General features: G+C 38.3%; 1 protein-coding gene across 9 annotated transcripts in view; it reads right to left on the reverse strand.

Moving 5' to 3' along the window:
* KLHL32 (kelch like family member 32) overlaps positions 1-16,645 on the reverse strand; it is a 200,927-nt gene that overhangs the window by 122,025 nt on the left and 62,257 nt on the right. For all 9 annotated transcript variants that reach the window (XR_005596142.1, XR_005596144.1, XR_005596143.1 and 6 more), the window contains one exon: positions 3,936-4,043. Coding sequence is in view for 6 of the 9 variants with exons in the window: in XM_039530196.1 (XP_039386130.1) it covers positions 3,936-4,043 (108 nt within the window). In the remaining 3 variants the exon portion in view is untranslated. The remainder of the gene's footprint in view (positions 1-3,935; positions 4,044-16,645) is intronic.

Here is a 16,645-nt window from a genome sequence, read left to right on the forward strand (position 1 = left end):
GGTATCTGGGGGGTCTGGTTTCATGCCTTTGGTGATGATGAACCAGAGGGAATTCAGGGAAGTCAGTGTCTGGTAGTTAAGAACTCAGGGTGAATAGATTTGGGGAGACTTGGGACTAGAAGGGCTGTTGGTGTCACCCTGCAATGAGTAACGAGGCTGGTGGAAGCCAGGGTGAGTCCTTGTGCTTGTGTGTAGGTAACTGGTGTCAGGGCTCTGTACCAAAGACATAAAGCATAAAGGCATCCAAGGTTATAGGGTAGATGCTGATGGCACCCCTTACTGGTCTAGGAGATCCCAAAAAATGTCACATTGTTCTTTCTATATTAGTTTCTGTTTTTATTGGCATACAATCCTTGAACTCTTTTTTTTGTGAAAGATTATCCACTTGACCATCCCAATGATTGTAATGAGAAGTTACTGGGGGGTTGGTATGCACAGTAATATTTTCCATTACAAAAAATACTCAAAATTTCCCCAATCCTTACCATCAACTTAGCATCAAGACTCCCAACAATTTGAGTCACCTCATAAGCACTGTGGTTTCACACTTTACATGACATGACAATTTCCTAATTCAAGAGTTGCAATCAACACAGGGAAATTCTACATTAGACCTGGTCTGACAGAAAAGAGAAATTCATCACCGAACTTAAAATTAATCGTAGCTTATGTACCTGTGATCTTGACTTTGCTACATTTATAATTTGCAAGTAGAATAAAAACCAGAGCAGTAATAGATAAATATAGACAGAAACAGGCACTCACAGCTAGCGCTTTGAAAGGGCCAATTTCATAAAGCTGAAAATAATTATTGGCCAAATCAGTTGTGAGGAAGAATTTAATCAGAAAAATGTGAACAACTGGGAATTGTTTAAGAGCACTTTTATAGATACCCCCCAAAAAAGCCAAAATTGAGGAACGCCATGTTGTTTAAAAAAACAACCTGATTTCTAGGGGAACTGAAGGCAGCTATAAAAAAACCACACAAAACAAATGGAAGTGAAAATTGATAATGAATGTAAATCAGAATTTAGGAATTCTAGAAAATTGATAAAGGAAGCAAAGGGACAAGCAGAAATCTATGCTCAGCAAAGGGACACAAAGAGAAATCTATGCCCAGCGGAGTTAAGGACAACAAGAAGTTTTTAAAGTACATTAGGAACAAAAATTTTAAAAAGGGTAAATGAGATGACCTGGGTAATTATAGGCCTGTCAGTCTGACATTGATCCTGGACAAGATAATGGAGTGAGTGATTAATATAGAATAAAAGATGGGTAATTAATGTCAATCAACATGGGCTTAAGAAAAACAGACCCTGTCAAACTAACTTGATATCTGTTTGGTTCATAACAGGTAACTGTGTTGATGTAATACACTTAGATGTCTAAGACATTTCACTTGGTGCTGCCTGACATTTTGGTCAAAAAAACCTAGAACACTATAAAATTAACACAGCACACATTAATTGGGTTAAAAGCTGGCTAACTGATAGGTCTCAAAATGTAGTAGTAAATGGGGAAATCATCATCAACCAGGTGTGTTTCTATTGGAGTCCCAAAGGGATCTGTTCTTGGCCTTATGCTATTTAACATTTTTATCGACAATCTGATAAAGTTTGCAGATGGACACAAATAATGAAGAGGACAGGTGACTAATACAGAGCAATCTTAGATTGTTGGTACACTGGACACAAACAAATATATGCCGCTAAATGTATATGTATTCATCTAGGAACAAAGAATCTAGGCCATAGTTACAGGATGGGGGACTCTATCCTGGGAAGCACTGACTCTGAAAATGATTTGGAGGTTGCAGTCATCTAAACAGGAGCTCCCAATGTGATGCTGTGGCCAAAAGAGCTAATGCAATGCTGGGATGTATAAACAAGGGAATCTCAAGTGTGAAGAGACAGGTTTTTTTTAACCTCTATATTTGGCACTGGTGCAACTGCTGCTGGAACTCTGTGACCAGTTCTGATATTCACAATTCAGGAAGGATGTTGATACATTGGAGAGGATTTAGAGAAAAGCCATGAGAATGACTTCACATTGGAAAGGATTTGAAAAATATGCCCTCTAGTGATGGAATCAGTGAGTTCAAATCTATTTAGCTTAACACCAAGTAGGTTAAGGGGTGACCTGCTGTTGCAATCTAGCGGAGAAACTTAAAACATGATCCAATGTCTGGAAGTTGAAATTCAGACTGGAAATACAGTCGCAATTTTTTAATGGTGAGAGTAATCAATCATTGGAACAATTTACCAAAAGACGTAGTGGATTCTCCATCACTGTCAATTTTTAAATAAACATTGGAAGCTTTTCTAAAAGATATGCTCTAGGAATTATTTTGGGGAAGTTCTATGGCCTGTTATACAGTGGGTCATGCTAGATGATCACAATCGTCCCTTGAATACTGGTTGACAGAGTCGTTATTAATGGTTTGCAGTAAACCAGAGGAGGTATGTAGTGAGGCGACGTATCTAATCAGTCCGGGGTCCAGTATTTTTCTACTTTTTCATTAATGATTTGGACAATGGAGCAGAGAGGATGCTTATGAAATTTGTAGAGGACATTAAACTAGGAGGGGCTGCAAGCACTTTGGAGGGCAGAATTAGAATTCAAAATGACCCTGACAAATTGGAGCACTGGTGTGAAATCAACAAGATGAAATTCAATCAAGACAAGTGTACACTTAGAGTAGACAAATACTTAGGGCACACAAATACAAAAATGGGGAATAACTGGCTAGGCAGTAATATTGCTGAAAAAAGATCTGGCAGTTGTAGTGGATCACAAATTAAGTATGAGCCAGCAATGTGCTTTGGCAGTGAAAAAGACTAATATTCTGGGGTGTACTCACAGGAGTGTCATAATTATCCCACTCTACTTGGCACTGTTGAGGCCTCAGGTGGAGTACCATGTCCAGTCCTAGGTACAACACTTTAAGAAACAGCTGAATAAACTTGAGAGAGTCCAGAGAACAACAAATATGATAAAAGGTTTAGAAAACCTGACCTATGAGGAAAGGTTAAAAAAATCTGGGCATGTTTAGTCTTAAGAAAAGAAGAGTGATAGTCTTCAGATAATTGTCTTCATATATGTTAAGGGCTGTTATAAAGAGGATGGTGATCAATTATTCTACATGTCCACTGAAGATGGGACAAAAAGTAATAGGCCTAATCTGCAATGAGGGAGATTTAGGTTAGATATAAGGAAATACTTTCTGAGGATAAGGGTAGATAAATTCTGGAATAGGCTTCTAAGGGAGGTTGTGGAATCCCCATCACTGGAGGTTTTTAAGAAGAGGTTAGTTCAGGGGTTCTCAAACTTCACTGCACCGTGACCCCCTTCCAACAACAAAAAATACTTAATGACCCCAGGAAGGGAGACCGAAGCCTGAGCCCACCCAAGCCCCACTGCCCTGGGTGGGGGGACCAAATCCAGAGCTACACCACTCTGGGCAGGGGGGCCAAAGCCGAAGCCCTCGGGCTTTGGCTTCGGCCCTGAGCCCCTGCAAGTCTAAGCCAGCCCACTTTGAAGTCCCAACCCACAATTTGAGAACCGCTGGACAAAAACCTGTCAGAATGGTCTAGGAAATAGTTGGTCCTGCCTCAGTGCAGGGGGCTAGACTAGATGACCTCTTGAAATCCCTTCTAGCCCTACATTTTTGTGATTCTATGATTTCAGAACTACTAGGATAAAGAGATTTTTCTTTTTTATATGGATCTTATCCAGAAAATAATAATATCCACTCCAAAGTAAAGTCCATTAATTTTTGTATTGACAGGCCCAAACACTTCATACTTTGCAAGTGTAGAAGATTAATAATATAAAATTTAAACGTGTATAGCTGACACTTAGCATTAGTTTCTATAGTAGCAAGAATGATTTTATTTTTTTATTTAGGTGTTTGAATTTGAAGAATTGTACAATACCTGTCCAGTGTATGCAAAGTCCAGGGCCTGCTTTAAACCTAGGCTTGTGACACCATGCAAATTCACCTCATCAGCTCCACTTTCAACCATACAGAGACTGAACATTGCCTAAGAAGAGAAAAGAAACATTTGCAGACATTAAAAATGAGATTGAGGGAGAAACATGAGAAGTTTCAGATGAACACTGTTGATTTTAGCTACCTAACCATCCCTTGCTATTCTCCAGGTAAAACACCTCCATAGCACCATGACTACTATTGAGATGCCAGGGCTCAAGCAATTTTTTTACATTTATAACTGATGCAGCAAGCCCAGATGTGCCAGAGCTATGAAGTGCCAAGCCTAGAGGTGCCAGGGCTCAGGCCTAGCATAAATTAAGCACTGATAAGATCTATACAAAGTTTTCATTATTACGGTTTCCTTTGACTTCCCCTCAGTAAGTAGGTTAGCAACTGAGCTGTTTCACTGATAAAGAAGTATACAGACATATCCCTGAAGACAAAAACTGCAACTAATCCATCAAGATCCAATTCTGAAAGCTTTACACTGAATAATACTTTACTATGCAAGTAATTCCACTGAAACCAATGGGACCACTCACATATATTGAATAGTACCATACTAAGTGGGCAAATTGGACCCTGAAAAAAATCAAACACCACTAGAACAGTAAATTTGACTTGTAGGTCTATAAAATATTTAAAGATTAAAAAAGGGCAAGGTAAACCCTCCATGGTTATTTGAATAAGTAAATTAGTGTATCAAGACAGTTAAAATCTCTTTTTAAAAAGTGGTAATCCTACCCAAATAGCACAGAAGAATGCCATGCAATTAGAAATAAAAAAGGCAAAGAGGTAACATGAAGAACAGACATCTACTGATATGAAAGTACACAAAACATTCAAGTACATTAAGAGCAAGGCCACATATGTATGGATGCAGACCTGTTAGGCCCCATTTTTACCCTCCCCAGAAAATGGAATGAGTCAATAAATTCACTCATTTGTCAATAGTGACAAACTTAAGGCAAATAAAAAGAAATACTTCACAAAGTATGTAGCTGGCTGCTGGACGGTACTGCAGAATTGACCAGGGCACATTATCTCGGTTTCCTTTCTCTCCCACCTTCCTCCGAGGCATAGCTTACTGACTGAGGAAGGACGCTAGACTTGACAGGCCAAACTTGCATGGCCTGTTTGGTTTAAGATCATTCTCTCCCAACATGATTTGGTACTTGAGCTCATTTTCAATCTTTACGTCTTAGAGTTTAATTTTAATATTTGCACAGAATGGCATTGAGTTGTAGAGAGTGTCAATCCCTTCCTTTAAAACAGTGTGAACATCCTCTTAAATTAGAAACGGTAATTTGCTGTTTCAAAAGTATTTTCCTCCCTTAAAGGGTAGGGTTCCCTTCCCCACTTTATAAATATTTTCAAGCTTCCAAAGACACTAACCGACATTTCAAATGTTGTGATAATTAATAAAAAAATATTTTTATTAGGCCTAGTTCTACCTTCAGATACATATGCCTAAATCTCATTAACTTTGGCATGTACATATGTGAGGGCAACAATTAGCCCTTGTGTAACACATTATTTGTTCCAACTCATACTATCTTCCCTTCCCCAAGCCTGATCCATGTAATCTGCCTTTATTCATGTCCATCAATGGCTATTAGCCAAGATCCAAGAAGCTGGGAGGGGAAGATGGGTGGATCACTCCAACTACTCCATTCTGTACATTCCTCCTGAAGCTCTGTTACTGGCCACTGTTGAAGATAAGATACTGGGTTAGGTGGACCACTGGTCTTACTTCAGTATGGCAGTTATGTTTATGCAGCACCATTTTGGATTGTTAAATAAACTGCAATCTGCCTCGTATTGGGCATCTGAATGGTGTGGCTAGGGATGTGACTGAACCCGCAGACCACTAATTGAGTGTTGAAGTAGAAACAGTCACTTATCAGCTACTGCAGAGAGCCACCCAGACCCACACCTTCTCCTTGAGTTAGACTCCAAGGGTGAAATCCTGATCCTATTGAAATCAATGGCAAAACTGGAGCTGATTTCCAGGTTGCAAGTGTCAATTATATGGCAGTGGGAGTGACATGATGGGAGGCACCTGGTGTGGAGGGTGAGCTCTTCTTGTCTGAGCGACAGCCAAGGAGTTATTGAAGAGGTTGAGGAGCTTCTGAGCCTATCATCCTAGCTAACATCTCCCCATAACTAGCCCCAAGACCCTCAGATCCCCCCAAAATAGCCTTTTGTTAGGGCTCACACTGAGCTCTCCTATAGTCTCTCTCCCTTCCACATGCTGCTGAGCAGGGGTCACTGCAATCCAAATGCTGGTGTAGCTAGTGTGAGAGAAACACTAGGGCAGAATTCAGAGGGGCCAATCATGGGGCTACATGAATTTCCCACCCCCATCAGTGGGTCTGCAGGTCCCAACTCTATAGCCTTTTACATTGCTACTACACCACTAAAATCAATGGAAGATGCAAGAGCTCAGCATCTCTAAAATCTGGTGCAGGATATCTCAGTTGGGACAGAGGAGTTTCAGTACAAAAATTGAAGCACCCAAAAATTTGTGTCCACTTCCAAAAGCATTGTTCTGATTGCCACTGAAATGAACTGTTCTGAAATGAATTTGTTCCCTGGTAGTGATCCAATTTAAGCAAACATGTCATTTATCAAGGTACTGGTTCTTCTCTTCTGCAATTTGTATTTCAATTGAAATTTTATCAAGGTTTTCCCTAACTGGCAGTATAATAGAACATAATGTGTTAAACTAGGTATCACATTAGCACAGTAAGAAATAGTCATTCTAAGTTTACCCAACTGAAAAGAAATCAGAACTGAAAAATTCAATGACTTGTAAAGCTCAGTAAAAACTGTAGTTTATTAATTACCATGCATGTCACCCAAAATATCAGTTGTCATTTATTTGTATATGGTATGCCAGGATGGCTATTTCATTCTGGCTTTCAACAATATTTCTCACCCTTGAGCTGGTTATAGCTACAATCTTCTTCCTTGCATTAATCGCATAACAAAGTCTGCATTATGAATCCTCTTCCTCCAACATGCTCTGTTCAGTGCCATGTTCTCTATCACACCACATGCTGGCATGTCTTCATTTATGACATACCACCACTTTTTCTCCGCTTGGCCTGTCTTTTTCCTTCAGTCTGATCTGTAGGACTCTCTTACCTACAGTGTTGTCAGAACTGCACTTTATAGCTACACTACATAATATTAAAATATGTAGCTCACCTGGCTAGCTGCAGATCTCTTGCCCTCCCCCCCCATAAAATGAGTTACTGTAAACATTAAAACTAAAAAGGTAGCAGTTTCCAAACATATGAACGGCAAACCTGTTCGTAGGGAGTGATTTCACACAGCATGAAAAGCACTCTAACCAAAATGATTAAATGCATTCTGTAATGGGGTGCAGGATACCATGTAGTGAAGTCATTTTAAATGTCAATCCATAACCTGTTGAATATAGCAAATGACTCAAAATAACCATCACTCCTTTCAGAAATAATTGCACGGAGCTGCGTGGTGCCCCGCACCAGATCTCTAAATAAAGTATGTTGAACTGGTAATTTATAAATACCCTGACATTCAAAAGCAGTGGGTTTTCTTACACACAAAATATGATTATTAAGTTTTGTTATTTTCTTCAGTCAGAAAGCAAACACCTATTAGATCCTATCCTACAATTGTCAGAAGACATTAGAAGATAATTTCAACAGAACAAGCTTATCTCCTTACTGTTTTATCCTAATTATTCTCAGACCTTGTCTGAGTCATAAACCATTTATTTTTTTCTTAAATTTAGGGCCTTAGTTGATGAAACTAAAAAAAAAAAAATTAGGAAAAAAATGATTAATACCAACTGCTGCTCAGAAATGTCATGGCTAGCAGGGTTCTGATGTTATTTTGCTAAAATTCTGCACTTCATCAAAGAAAGAATTCACATTCCAAACACTATACCACAACCAAGTATTTACATTTTCATATATTCAAATGATATATAATATATATATATATATTCTCACAAAACTAAGTGATTGGGCAACAAAATGGCAAATGAAATTTAATGTGGATAAATGTAAAGTAATGCACGTTGGAAAAAATAACCCCAACTATACATACAACATGATGGGGGCTAATTTAGCTACAACGAGTCAGGAAAAATATCTTGGAGTTATCGTGGATAGTTCTCTGAAGATGTCCACGCAGTGTGCAGAGGTGGTCAAAAAAGCAAACAGGATGTTAGGAATCATTAAAAAGGGGATAGAGAATAAGACTGAGAATATATTATTGCCCTTATATAAATCCATGGTACACCCACATCTTGAATACTGTGTACAGATGTGGTCTCCTCACCTCAAAAAAGATATTCTAGCACTAGAAAAGGTTCAGAAAAGAGCAACTAAATTGATTAGGGGTTTAGAGAGGGTCTCATATGAGGAAAGATTAAAGAGGCTAGGACTCTTCAGTTTGGAAAAGAGAAGACTAAGGGGGGACATGATAGAGGTATATAAAATCATGAGTGATGTTGAGAAAGTGGATAAGGAAAAGTTATTTACTTATTCCCATAATACAAGAACTAGGGGTCACCAAATGAAATTAATAGGCAGCAGGTTTAAAACAAATAAAAGGAAGTTCTTCTTCACGCAGCGCACAGTCAACTTGTGGAACTCCTTACCTGAGGAGGTTGTGAAGGCTAGGACTATAACAATGTTTAAAAGGGGACTGGATAAATTCATGGTGGCTAAGTCCATAAATGGCTATTAGCCAGGATGGGTAAGAATGGTGTCCCTAGCCTCTGTTCGTCAGAGGATGGAGATGGATGGCAGGAGAGAGATCACTTGATCATTGCCTGTTAGGTTCACTCCCTCAGGGGCACCTGGTGTTGGCCACTGTCGGTAGACAGATACTGGGCTAGATGGTCCTTTGGTCTGACCCGGTACGGCCTTTCTTATGTTCTTATTATGTTCTTATGTTCTTATGATATACATGTCATTTGATTAAATTCTGTATCATCAATATGTTTTCATTAAAACTAAAGCACAGTTACAGAGTTTAGTCTGCCTCAGTGCAAGCAGGAAAAGAGTCCTATTCAAAAGTGGTTCTGCATGTGCAAATCCACATTATTGTTAATGATATGGTGGAAAATGATTTGTGCATCAACTGTTATTTATTATAAATAGTAAGTTACCGTCCTAGCACCAGGTATTGTTGCAGTGCTGACCACCTGTTGTCTTAGTATGCAGTGTGGAACTGTGGATCAGAAAAGTAACAGCAACAATATGGAACTCACTTAAGATATGCAGAGCTAGATCTTCACCCACTGTAGTCGGCATTAGCTGCACTGGCTTGGATGCAACTACGCTGGTTTATTCCAGCTGAGGATCTGGCCTGAAGTTGTAAGGAAGTTTCCAGAAGTTCCATATTATTAAAGTATTTTTCAAAGCTCAGAAACACCAGTGCAAACACTTTAACAAACTATTCTGACGTTACATAAAGGAGATATTGTTGTACTGCAAAAAAGAAGCAATTATTTATACCAGATACAATTTACTTGGATGATTATCTGTACTTTCCTACTAGGGCCAAATCCTGGTCTCAGTAAAATCAATAGCAAAACTCCCATTGACTTTGATGAGAGAAGGATTTTGCTCTAATTACAGATATTTTGTATTTGGGGGGGGGGGAGAAGGGGGAACCTATTTTCCCACAGCCCAGATTCTCCCTCTATTTAAGCTCACTATAGAGTCAATATCCCATCAGAGTGTGTTGCCAGTGACTACACTGTTTCGAATATAGCAATATAATATAAGAGCTTGTTGCTGTTGTCAAAAAAGAAAACAAGATTGCTTGAGGAATGCAAGGTTGCGTAAAGAATAGTATGGTAAATAGTCTCCATGTTATTATATGCCTTTATATAAAACAATGGTGCAGCCTCCTCTAGAATACTGTGTGCAGTGCCGATAATCCCCATCTCAAAAAGGAGATCACAGCACTAGAGGGAGTTCAGAGAAGTGTGACAAATATGAATAGGGGCAGGGAAAAATTCTCATCTGAAGAGAGATTGAAACGATCCGGATTGTTTACCTTAGAGAGGAGATGAAAAAGAAAGGACAGGATAAAAGTATGTAAAATAATAAGTGGTTTGGAAAAATGACATGGGAAACTTCTGTTCTCCCTATCTCCTAACACAAAAACAAGGGGACATTCAATGAAATTAAAAGATGGCAAATTCAAAAGCTGATTCAAGGAAATACTTTTTCATGCAATGAACCACTGAACTGTGGAACTCACTGTGACAAGATGCTGTTGAGGCCAGTAAGAGTCAGAAAGGAATTTTACAGGGTGTGACACCCTGTATCCCATGTTCACCACTTGTATATGGTTATGGTATGTTTTGCACTGTATGCATTGTGAGGTATCATTTGAAAACCCATAATCTGCTGAGCATCATTATCCTGTTAAAATGTGTGTACCAATATTGTATATGGAATTAAAAGATTTTGCTACGTGTTTGTTACTGTAACATGTTGTAATTCTGGGGAACGTTCACAGACTAGCTCCCCAGTGTCAACAAAGGACTGACCACAGTTAGAAAACTATTAACTACTGAGGCAACCATTCACTGTCAGAGGGTACTTTAAATCAAAGATTTGAATATCATCCCTCACATACACAGGAAGTATGAACAAGAAATATACAATTCATATGGAAGATGCTTCGAATCTCACATAGGCCACACACTGTCTGCACCCCAGCAGCGGGTAATCCTCAAAGAGAGGAAGTGGATATAAAAATAAGAGACAATGGCTTCCCCATTACCATTCCTCCCCAACCTCTACTCAGGAAGCAAGATAGTCTTCCAAACAAAGAAACATCATTGAACTAGGGGGAGTGGTCCTAACATGGACTGCTGTAAGCTTTTGGGTGAGAGAAACCTTTTTGCTTTCTAATCTTATTTAGCTTGGTAAAGTTTAGGAATTAGATTGTGGTTTTATTCTTTATTTCTTTGGTAACCAATTTTGTCTTTTATGCCTTTAACACTTATAGTCATTTAAAATCTTTGTTTAGTTAAGGAACTACATGAGATTAGAGGTGTAGGGAATAGTAATCGTCATCTGACTCACAGGCAGGGGCAGACATGGCTGCTACTTCAGCCCTGGATTGGAATAAGGAGTGTTTCATGCATCCTATGTGTAGGGGTTCATTGCCACTGGGTCAACATAAATGTGGACTGCATAGGAATATTAACAAGCAGCCTCCAGCTCACCTTCAGACCCACAACCATTTCTTCTGTGCAGAACTGGTGCAGATCCCAGATCTGCTGAGCTTTAGAGCTAGAGTCTTATACCACTCTCATTACAGTATCTCATCAGTAGTGTCTGAGTGTCTTCTAGTAGTGCATTAAACAGCATGATTGACATACGTCACATGTGTTTTGTTCTCTCTCATACTCTCTCCAGGGTGAGAACTGTGTGTACAGTGGAGTGTTTTGGTTTAGTGGCACTTTCATTTTGCCTTTTAAAAGCTACATGCTGTTTATCTTGGAGAAGGCAAGGTCAAAGAAGAACTCATTGCATTGGTGCGGAAGGTGGTGAGGTTTGTGATGGTCCTTAGGAATCCCTTCAACAAAGGATGGGCTGGCCCCAAGAAAGTTGTCTCCTGCCCAGAGCTTTATACTGTAAAGCCTTCCACGATGCCTTCATCCATCAACAAATTTCACACTCAGCCTAATATGATTGAAAGGTTAACCCAGCATGAAATCCCCTCTCAAAGACCCATACAAGCAAGGGAGTTCAGAATACCAGTTGAAATTCAGTGCAGATGCTCAGTTCTTAATTCAGCATACAGTACCTGAATATAGTAGATACAGTATGCACATATGGATCATAATATTCTGTTTTGAAACTTTTGCAATACTTAGGAAGTGAGTTAAACATGAACTGTCAAAATCAGATATTAGAAGCACCCCTGAATTGTTCGGTTTTGTGAGATTAAGTAAATCTATCAATAGTGTTTTTATGTAGTGCTAGTATCTCAGTTTATTTTCCCCATAGTACAGTTAAAACGGAGGGGGGGGGGACGACATCTCAGCTTGATGCACAGTAGCAGAAAAGATATAAACTAAATACTAAATATTTAGACAATTGTCAAAACCTGCCTTAAATTGACTCAGCTCATAGTCAACTGTATCATATTTGATTTGAATATATGTATACAAAGTCTTTTAAAAAAAGTGAATGAAGGTTAAAGTAAAATCTATAAAATCATTGATCAGACTTTGCTTGCACAAAAAATATTGAAGAATGCCCCTCTCTTCCACCTAAATGAGGCTTATGTGGATGCAGCTGTCCTCTCAGTTTCTTCTTTTCAGTCACTGTTCTGCTATCCCTCCACTTCTACTCAATCAATGAGTGTTTTAATACTGCATAAAATTAGATATTTGTTTGTCTTTGCTGAGCAGGGTCATAGTTTGTTTACCCAAACAAAAAAATAAATCCCGAAAGAAAAGAAAATATCATCCAATGGCCAGAATGTGGAGAGAGAAAAAAAATCCAGTTATTAAACAGGTCTCATTCACAAATGGCTTCACCAGAGGTCAGAGCATTTTTAGCAGCTATGTGCCTCACCAGACATTTTTGATGCGCCACTCCCCCCCCCTTGTTACTCTTCAAAAAAAAAAGTCAGCAATCTGCTTGCAGATATTATCCTGTTCCAGATAAGACATACCTATTTAGGAAATACAGCTAGGAGACAACTGCCCCGTGGACTATTTTTATTGAAGGAAATTTGTATAGCGAGGGTGACAGTAAAATATTATTGAAAGGTTTGAAATACTGCACAGCAAAACTCAAGTGCAAGATAAACATTTTTCCAACTTGTCTGGATTTGCAGTAACTTCCCCCTCCCACCCATAATATGTTATACATCTGCTTTCATACTAAGAATGAAAATTCATACTATCCAAGCATTTCATTCACTTTTTACAGGCTTGTTGGTACCTACTTTAAAAACAAATAGATAAAATTGCATCTGCTCTAAAAAGAGCACAGAAAAATCCATCCTTCCTTCTTTTTCAATTTGAGCTCTGAATTTAACCTGATATGGAATAGGGAACCGGAAAGAGAAAATGATTATTCTCAAATAGGAAAAAGAAAGAAAGGACATAATCCTTCTGATAAGGCATATTATCAATAGCCATTTTAAATAATTCTATTTGAGAGTGGCAAACTTCACACTTTTCTACAAATGCAAATTTTCTTCAAGAAAATGTATTGCAAAAGCTTTTATGCCAGCAGAGGAATCTGAAACAAAGCAACGAACAGGATTTTCTATTCATCTAGTATAGTTCTCTCAAGAGCAACACTGAATTTTAAGAGCAGTCTAAAAACATGGGAGTCCACTCCTGGGGGGAAACCACTTAGATGTATCAGCAGAAAAATTATATTTCCATTACACTTTTTCCTGTTCTTAAAGTATCGGCTACAATTAAGTGTTCTGTGTTGAAGATTGAGATTAGAAAAATTGTTAAAAGAAAATTTAATCTGATAATTTTGATTAAATAATTTACAGTAATTCAGTTTTCAATGGTTCTTTCCTTTTAGCTGCTATTTATTATTTGTTTATGTTCACAAAATGATGTAGTTAAGGAGGAATAAATTATAGCAACTTTAAAAAAGATGCCTTATGCAATCCCTAGATCTGTACATACTTATCAGTATAATACTGTTAGAATATAATAATGCTCAGCGATTATGTAATGTCCAAAGACCTGTAAAACAATGGCTAAACAAACATACACCTCATCTATGTATATAGAGACTGTCTAATCCCCATTTTACAGATTGAGAGACTCATGGATTGTAGGTGTAAGAAGCCAGGGGAGACTAAGCCTCCCAAAACAGAATGTGGCACACCTCCCTCTGGAGGCATGTCAGTCAGCCACCTTTGGAGCACCGCCGCTGAAAGAGCGCCCAGGCAGTAGTCCCAATTATGCTGCACCCCAAGGCCCCATTCCCATTCATCCTTTTCCCCTGTGGACAGTGGCTCCACCCATGCTGCTCCTCTTCCCGCCCCTACTCCACCTCTCCCCCCCCCCCCGAGGTCCTGCCCTCATGCTGCTTCCTCCCCCTGAATCTCCACCACCTGCCGCTCGTGCCTCTCCACAGGTATCACACTGATGGACCGGATATAAGAACCTACATACAGCAGAACGTCCATCTGGACAGACTTTAGGTCTAATTTTCCAGTGCCTTACCTTATGTAGCAACTTACAAATATACAAGGTGAGCACAAAATGGATGTAAATGCTACCAAAATCAGAAAAGTAATGTTTAGCAACATTTTGCATAGGTATAAGCCACGACATGAGATACAAAACAGTGGAAATTTTGGCCCATTGATTTGATCAATGCAGCAGACAGAAGGCAGCTTCTGCAACCACATTTAACAGACTCTTTCAAAATGTGCAGGTTTAAAAACAGAGTCCAGGGAAGCAGAAACAAGAAATCAATGGCCAAGTGCCCAGAAGATACAATTTCATTCACTGTCATAAGTGATGGGATGCCACATTCCTGTCTGCCTTGGAATTACTTTTCCGCATATTCATTCAAAAGAATCAAAGCAGCAGATGTCCAATGTCTGTGATAATATCAGGTTCATCCCTGTTTGTATACATTACTCTCTCAGCTGTGTCTTGCATAACAGATACTAAATCATCACCAAATAATTAAATTGACTATCAATTTATGCAGCAGTTTGCATCAGCCAAATGTGTGGGCTAATTCTATGTGAGTCAGTTCTTTAAGCTGATGAATAGAATTAGGGCATGTACACTGGCTCAGAGGATTGTTAAAATCAATATAAGATCAAATGGACAGGTTTTAAAAAAAACACACACAAACCTGCATCTAGTCCACTAAATTAGGGTTGTGAAAAAACAATTTTATTTTAGAAAAAAAAAACCTATTTACTTTTTAATGGGTTTTACCAGGTTTTTTTTCCTGTGAGTTTTCATTTTTTAACTTCTACGTCACTCTAAATATTTACAAGGACATAACATTTTTGAAAGATTTTTGATACTTAGAATCAAATGTTTTTATTTCAATCCTTGTTTAAAACTTTATTCTAAAATATTAACAGGAAAGTGATAAGATCAACAAACTGGTTATACGTCTCAGTAAGTAATATGGCATTAGAACTGTGTGGCAGCCTAAAGGGAAATAAGTAGAATCATTGGTGATTGGAGAGAGAGGGAATAGCTAATAGGTATAATCAACTGTCATTAAACGTTGAAGAGAGAGGAGTGGTTGGAACTGTGACCCTTTTAGGGGAGGATTACATTTTCTAGAACATAGAAAGTGGGAAAGGCAACTGATAACATGGATCTCTCTACAATGCTGACTCACTTATCTTATTTTCCATTTTTAGTGGTGATTTCACTTGGTGGCTGCTTCTCATTTTAACTGTAGCAAATGTGAAAGCTGCTGATCAATACTGCAAACAGGATTGGTGATTAGAAATGATCAAACATCAGTGAATGTATGTGACTCAACATGCCTCAAGTTGAAGTGTAAAGAAACAAGTGATTGAATGAACTGAAGTAATGGGAACAGAACAGAAAATAAAAATACAAATTGACTATAGTTCTTAAGCAGCAAGATGTGAATGATTCAGCCTTATCACAAGAACTACTGAAAACGAGTTTCTTTGCATTCTTCAAGATAAAAATGTGCCAGTGAATGCAATTTTGTCTATTCAAGTAGAAGAGATCAACACTGACTAGTTGGATGATTCTGCAAGCGAGACATTTTCTACGGCATCATCACCATCAAAATATATGCATGTTAGCTACAAGTCCTCTCTGTAATTAAGGCACATTTTAAAACAGATTGTTTTGTGGACCACCTGCTCTCTTATTTGCAATTGAGGCACAAAGGTTAGTTGATTTTCCCAGGGTCACACAGGGAGTCTGTGGGAGAGTGGGGAACTGAATGCAGGTCTCCTGAATCCCAGTCTTGTGCTTAAAACCACCTTAAAAATACTCACAGCAACTGATTATTCGGTACTTCAAGTGTCATAGCTACAATATCTTCTTATTTCAAAGGTTAAAATGCTATATACATATTGGTTCAATTCTTTTAATTTGGTTAAAAATTGTTTTCAAGGGATATTTGATTTTTTTTAAGTCAATCTGTACTTCTCTAATAACCTTCATGGATTTTCAAAACCAAGAACTTTTACTTGCTCAAGTCATTTCGCCCATTTTCTCAGCCTATTCAGGGAAAGTTCAATGTGAAAAGATGAAGAATTTAATCATCTCACTGTATAGCACTACCTTCATCTGCACTACCGTAAAATCCTTTTTTCTGGCACCAAGAGCTTTACATTTCAGATATTATAATTATTCTGCTATGAAGCCAATTTATAGTGGTTAAAACTCCCATTACACATTCTATGATAGAATACGTCAATTACCTTCCACTCTTGTAATCTCAGTGTGACACTGAAATAGTATTTGAGAATCCAAACAGGATATACTTTTAATAGTTCACTTTAAGAGTGTTGTAACTAACTACATTGAGCAGTTTTAATATTAATAAGATTTGCTAATAGAGTACCCTTAATTTATATTGTCATATTGGTTCAGCAATAGTTTAATAAATAGGACCA

Source organism: Mauremys reevesii, linkage group 3 (assembly GCF_016161935.1).
Source record: "Mauremys reevesii isolate NIE-2019 linkage group 3, ASM1616193v1, whole genome shotgun sequence".
NCBI classification, from domain to species: Eukaryota; Metazoa; Chordata; order Testudines; family Geoemydidae; genus Mauremys; species Mauremys reevesii.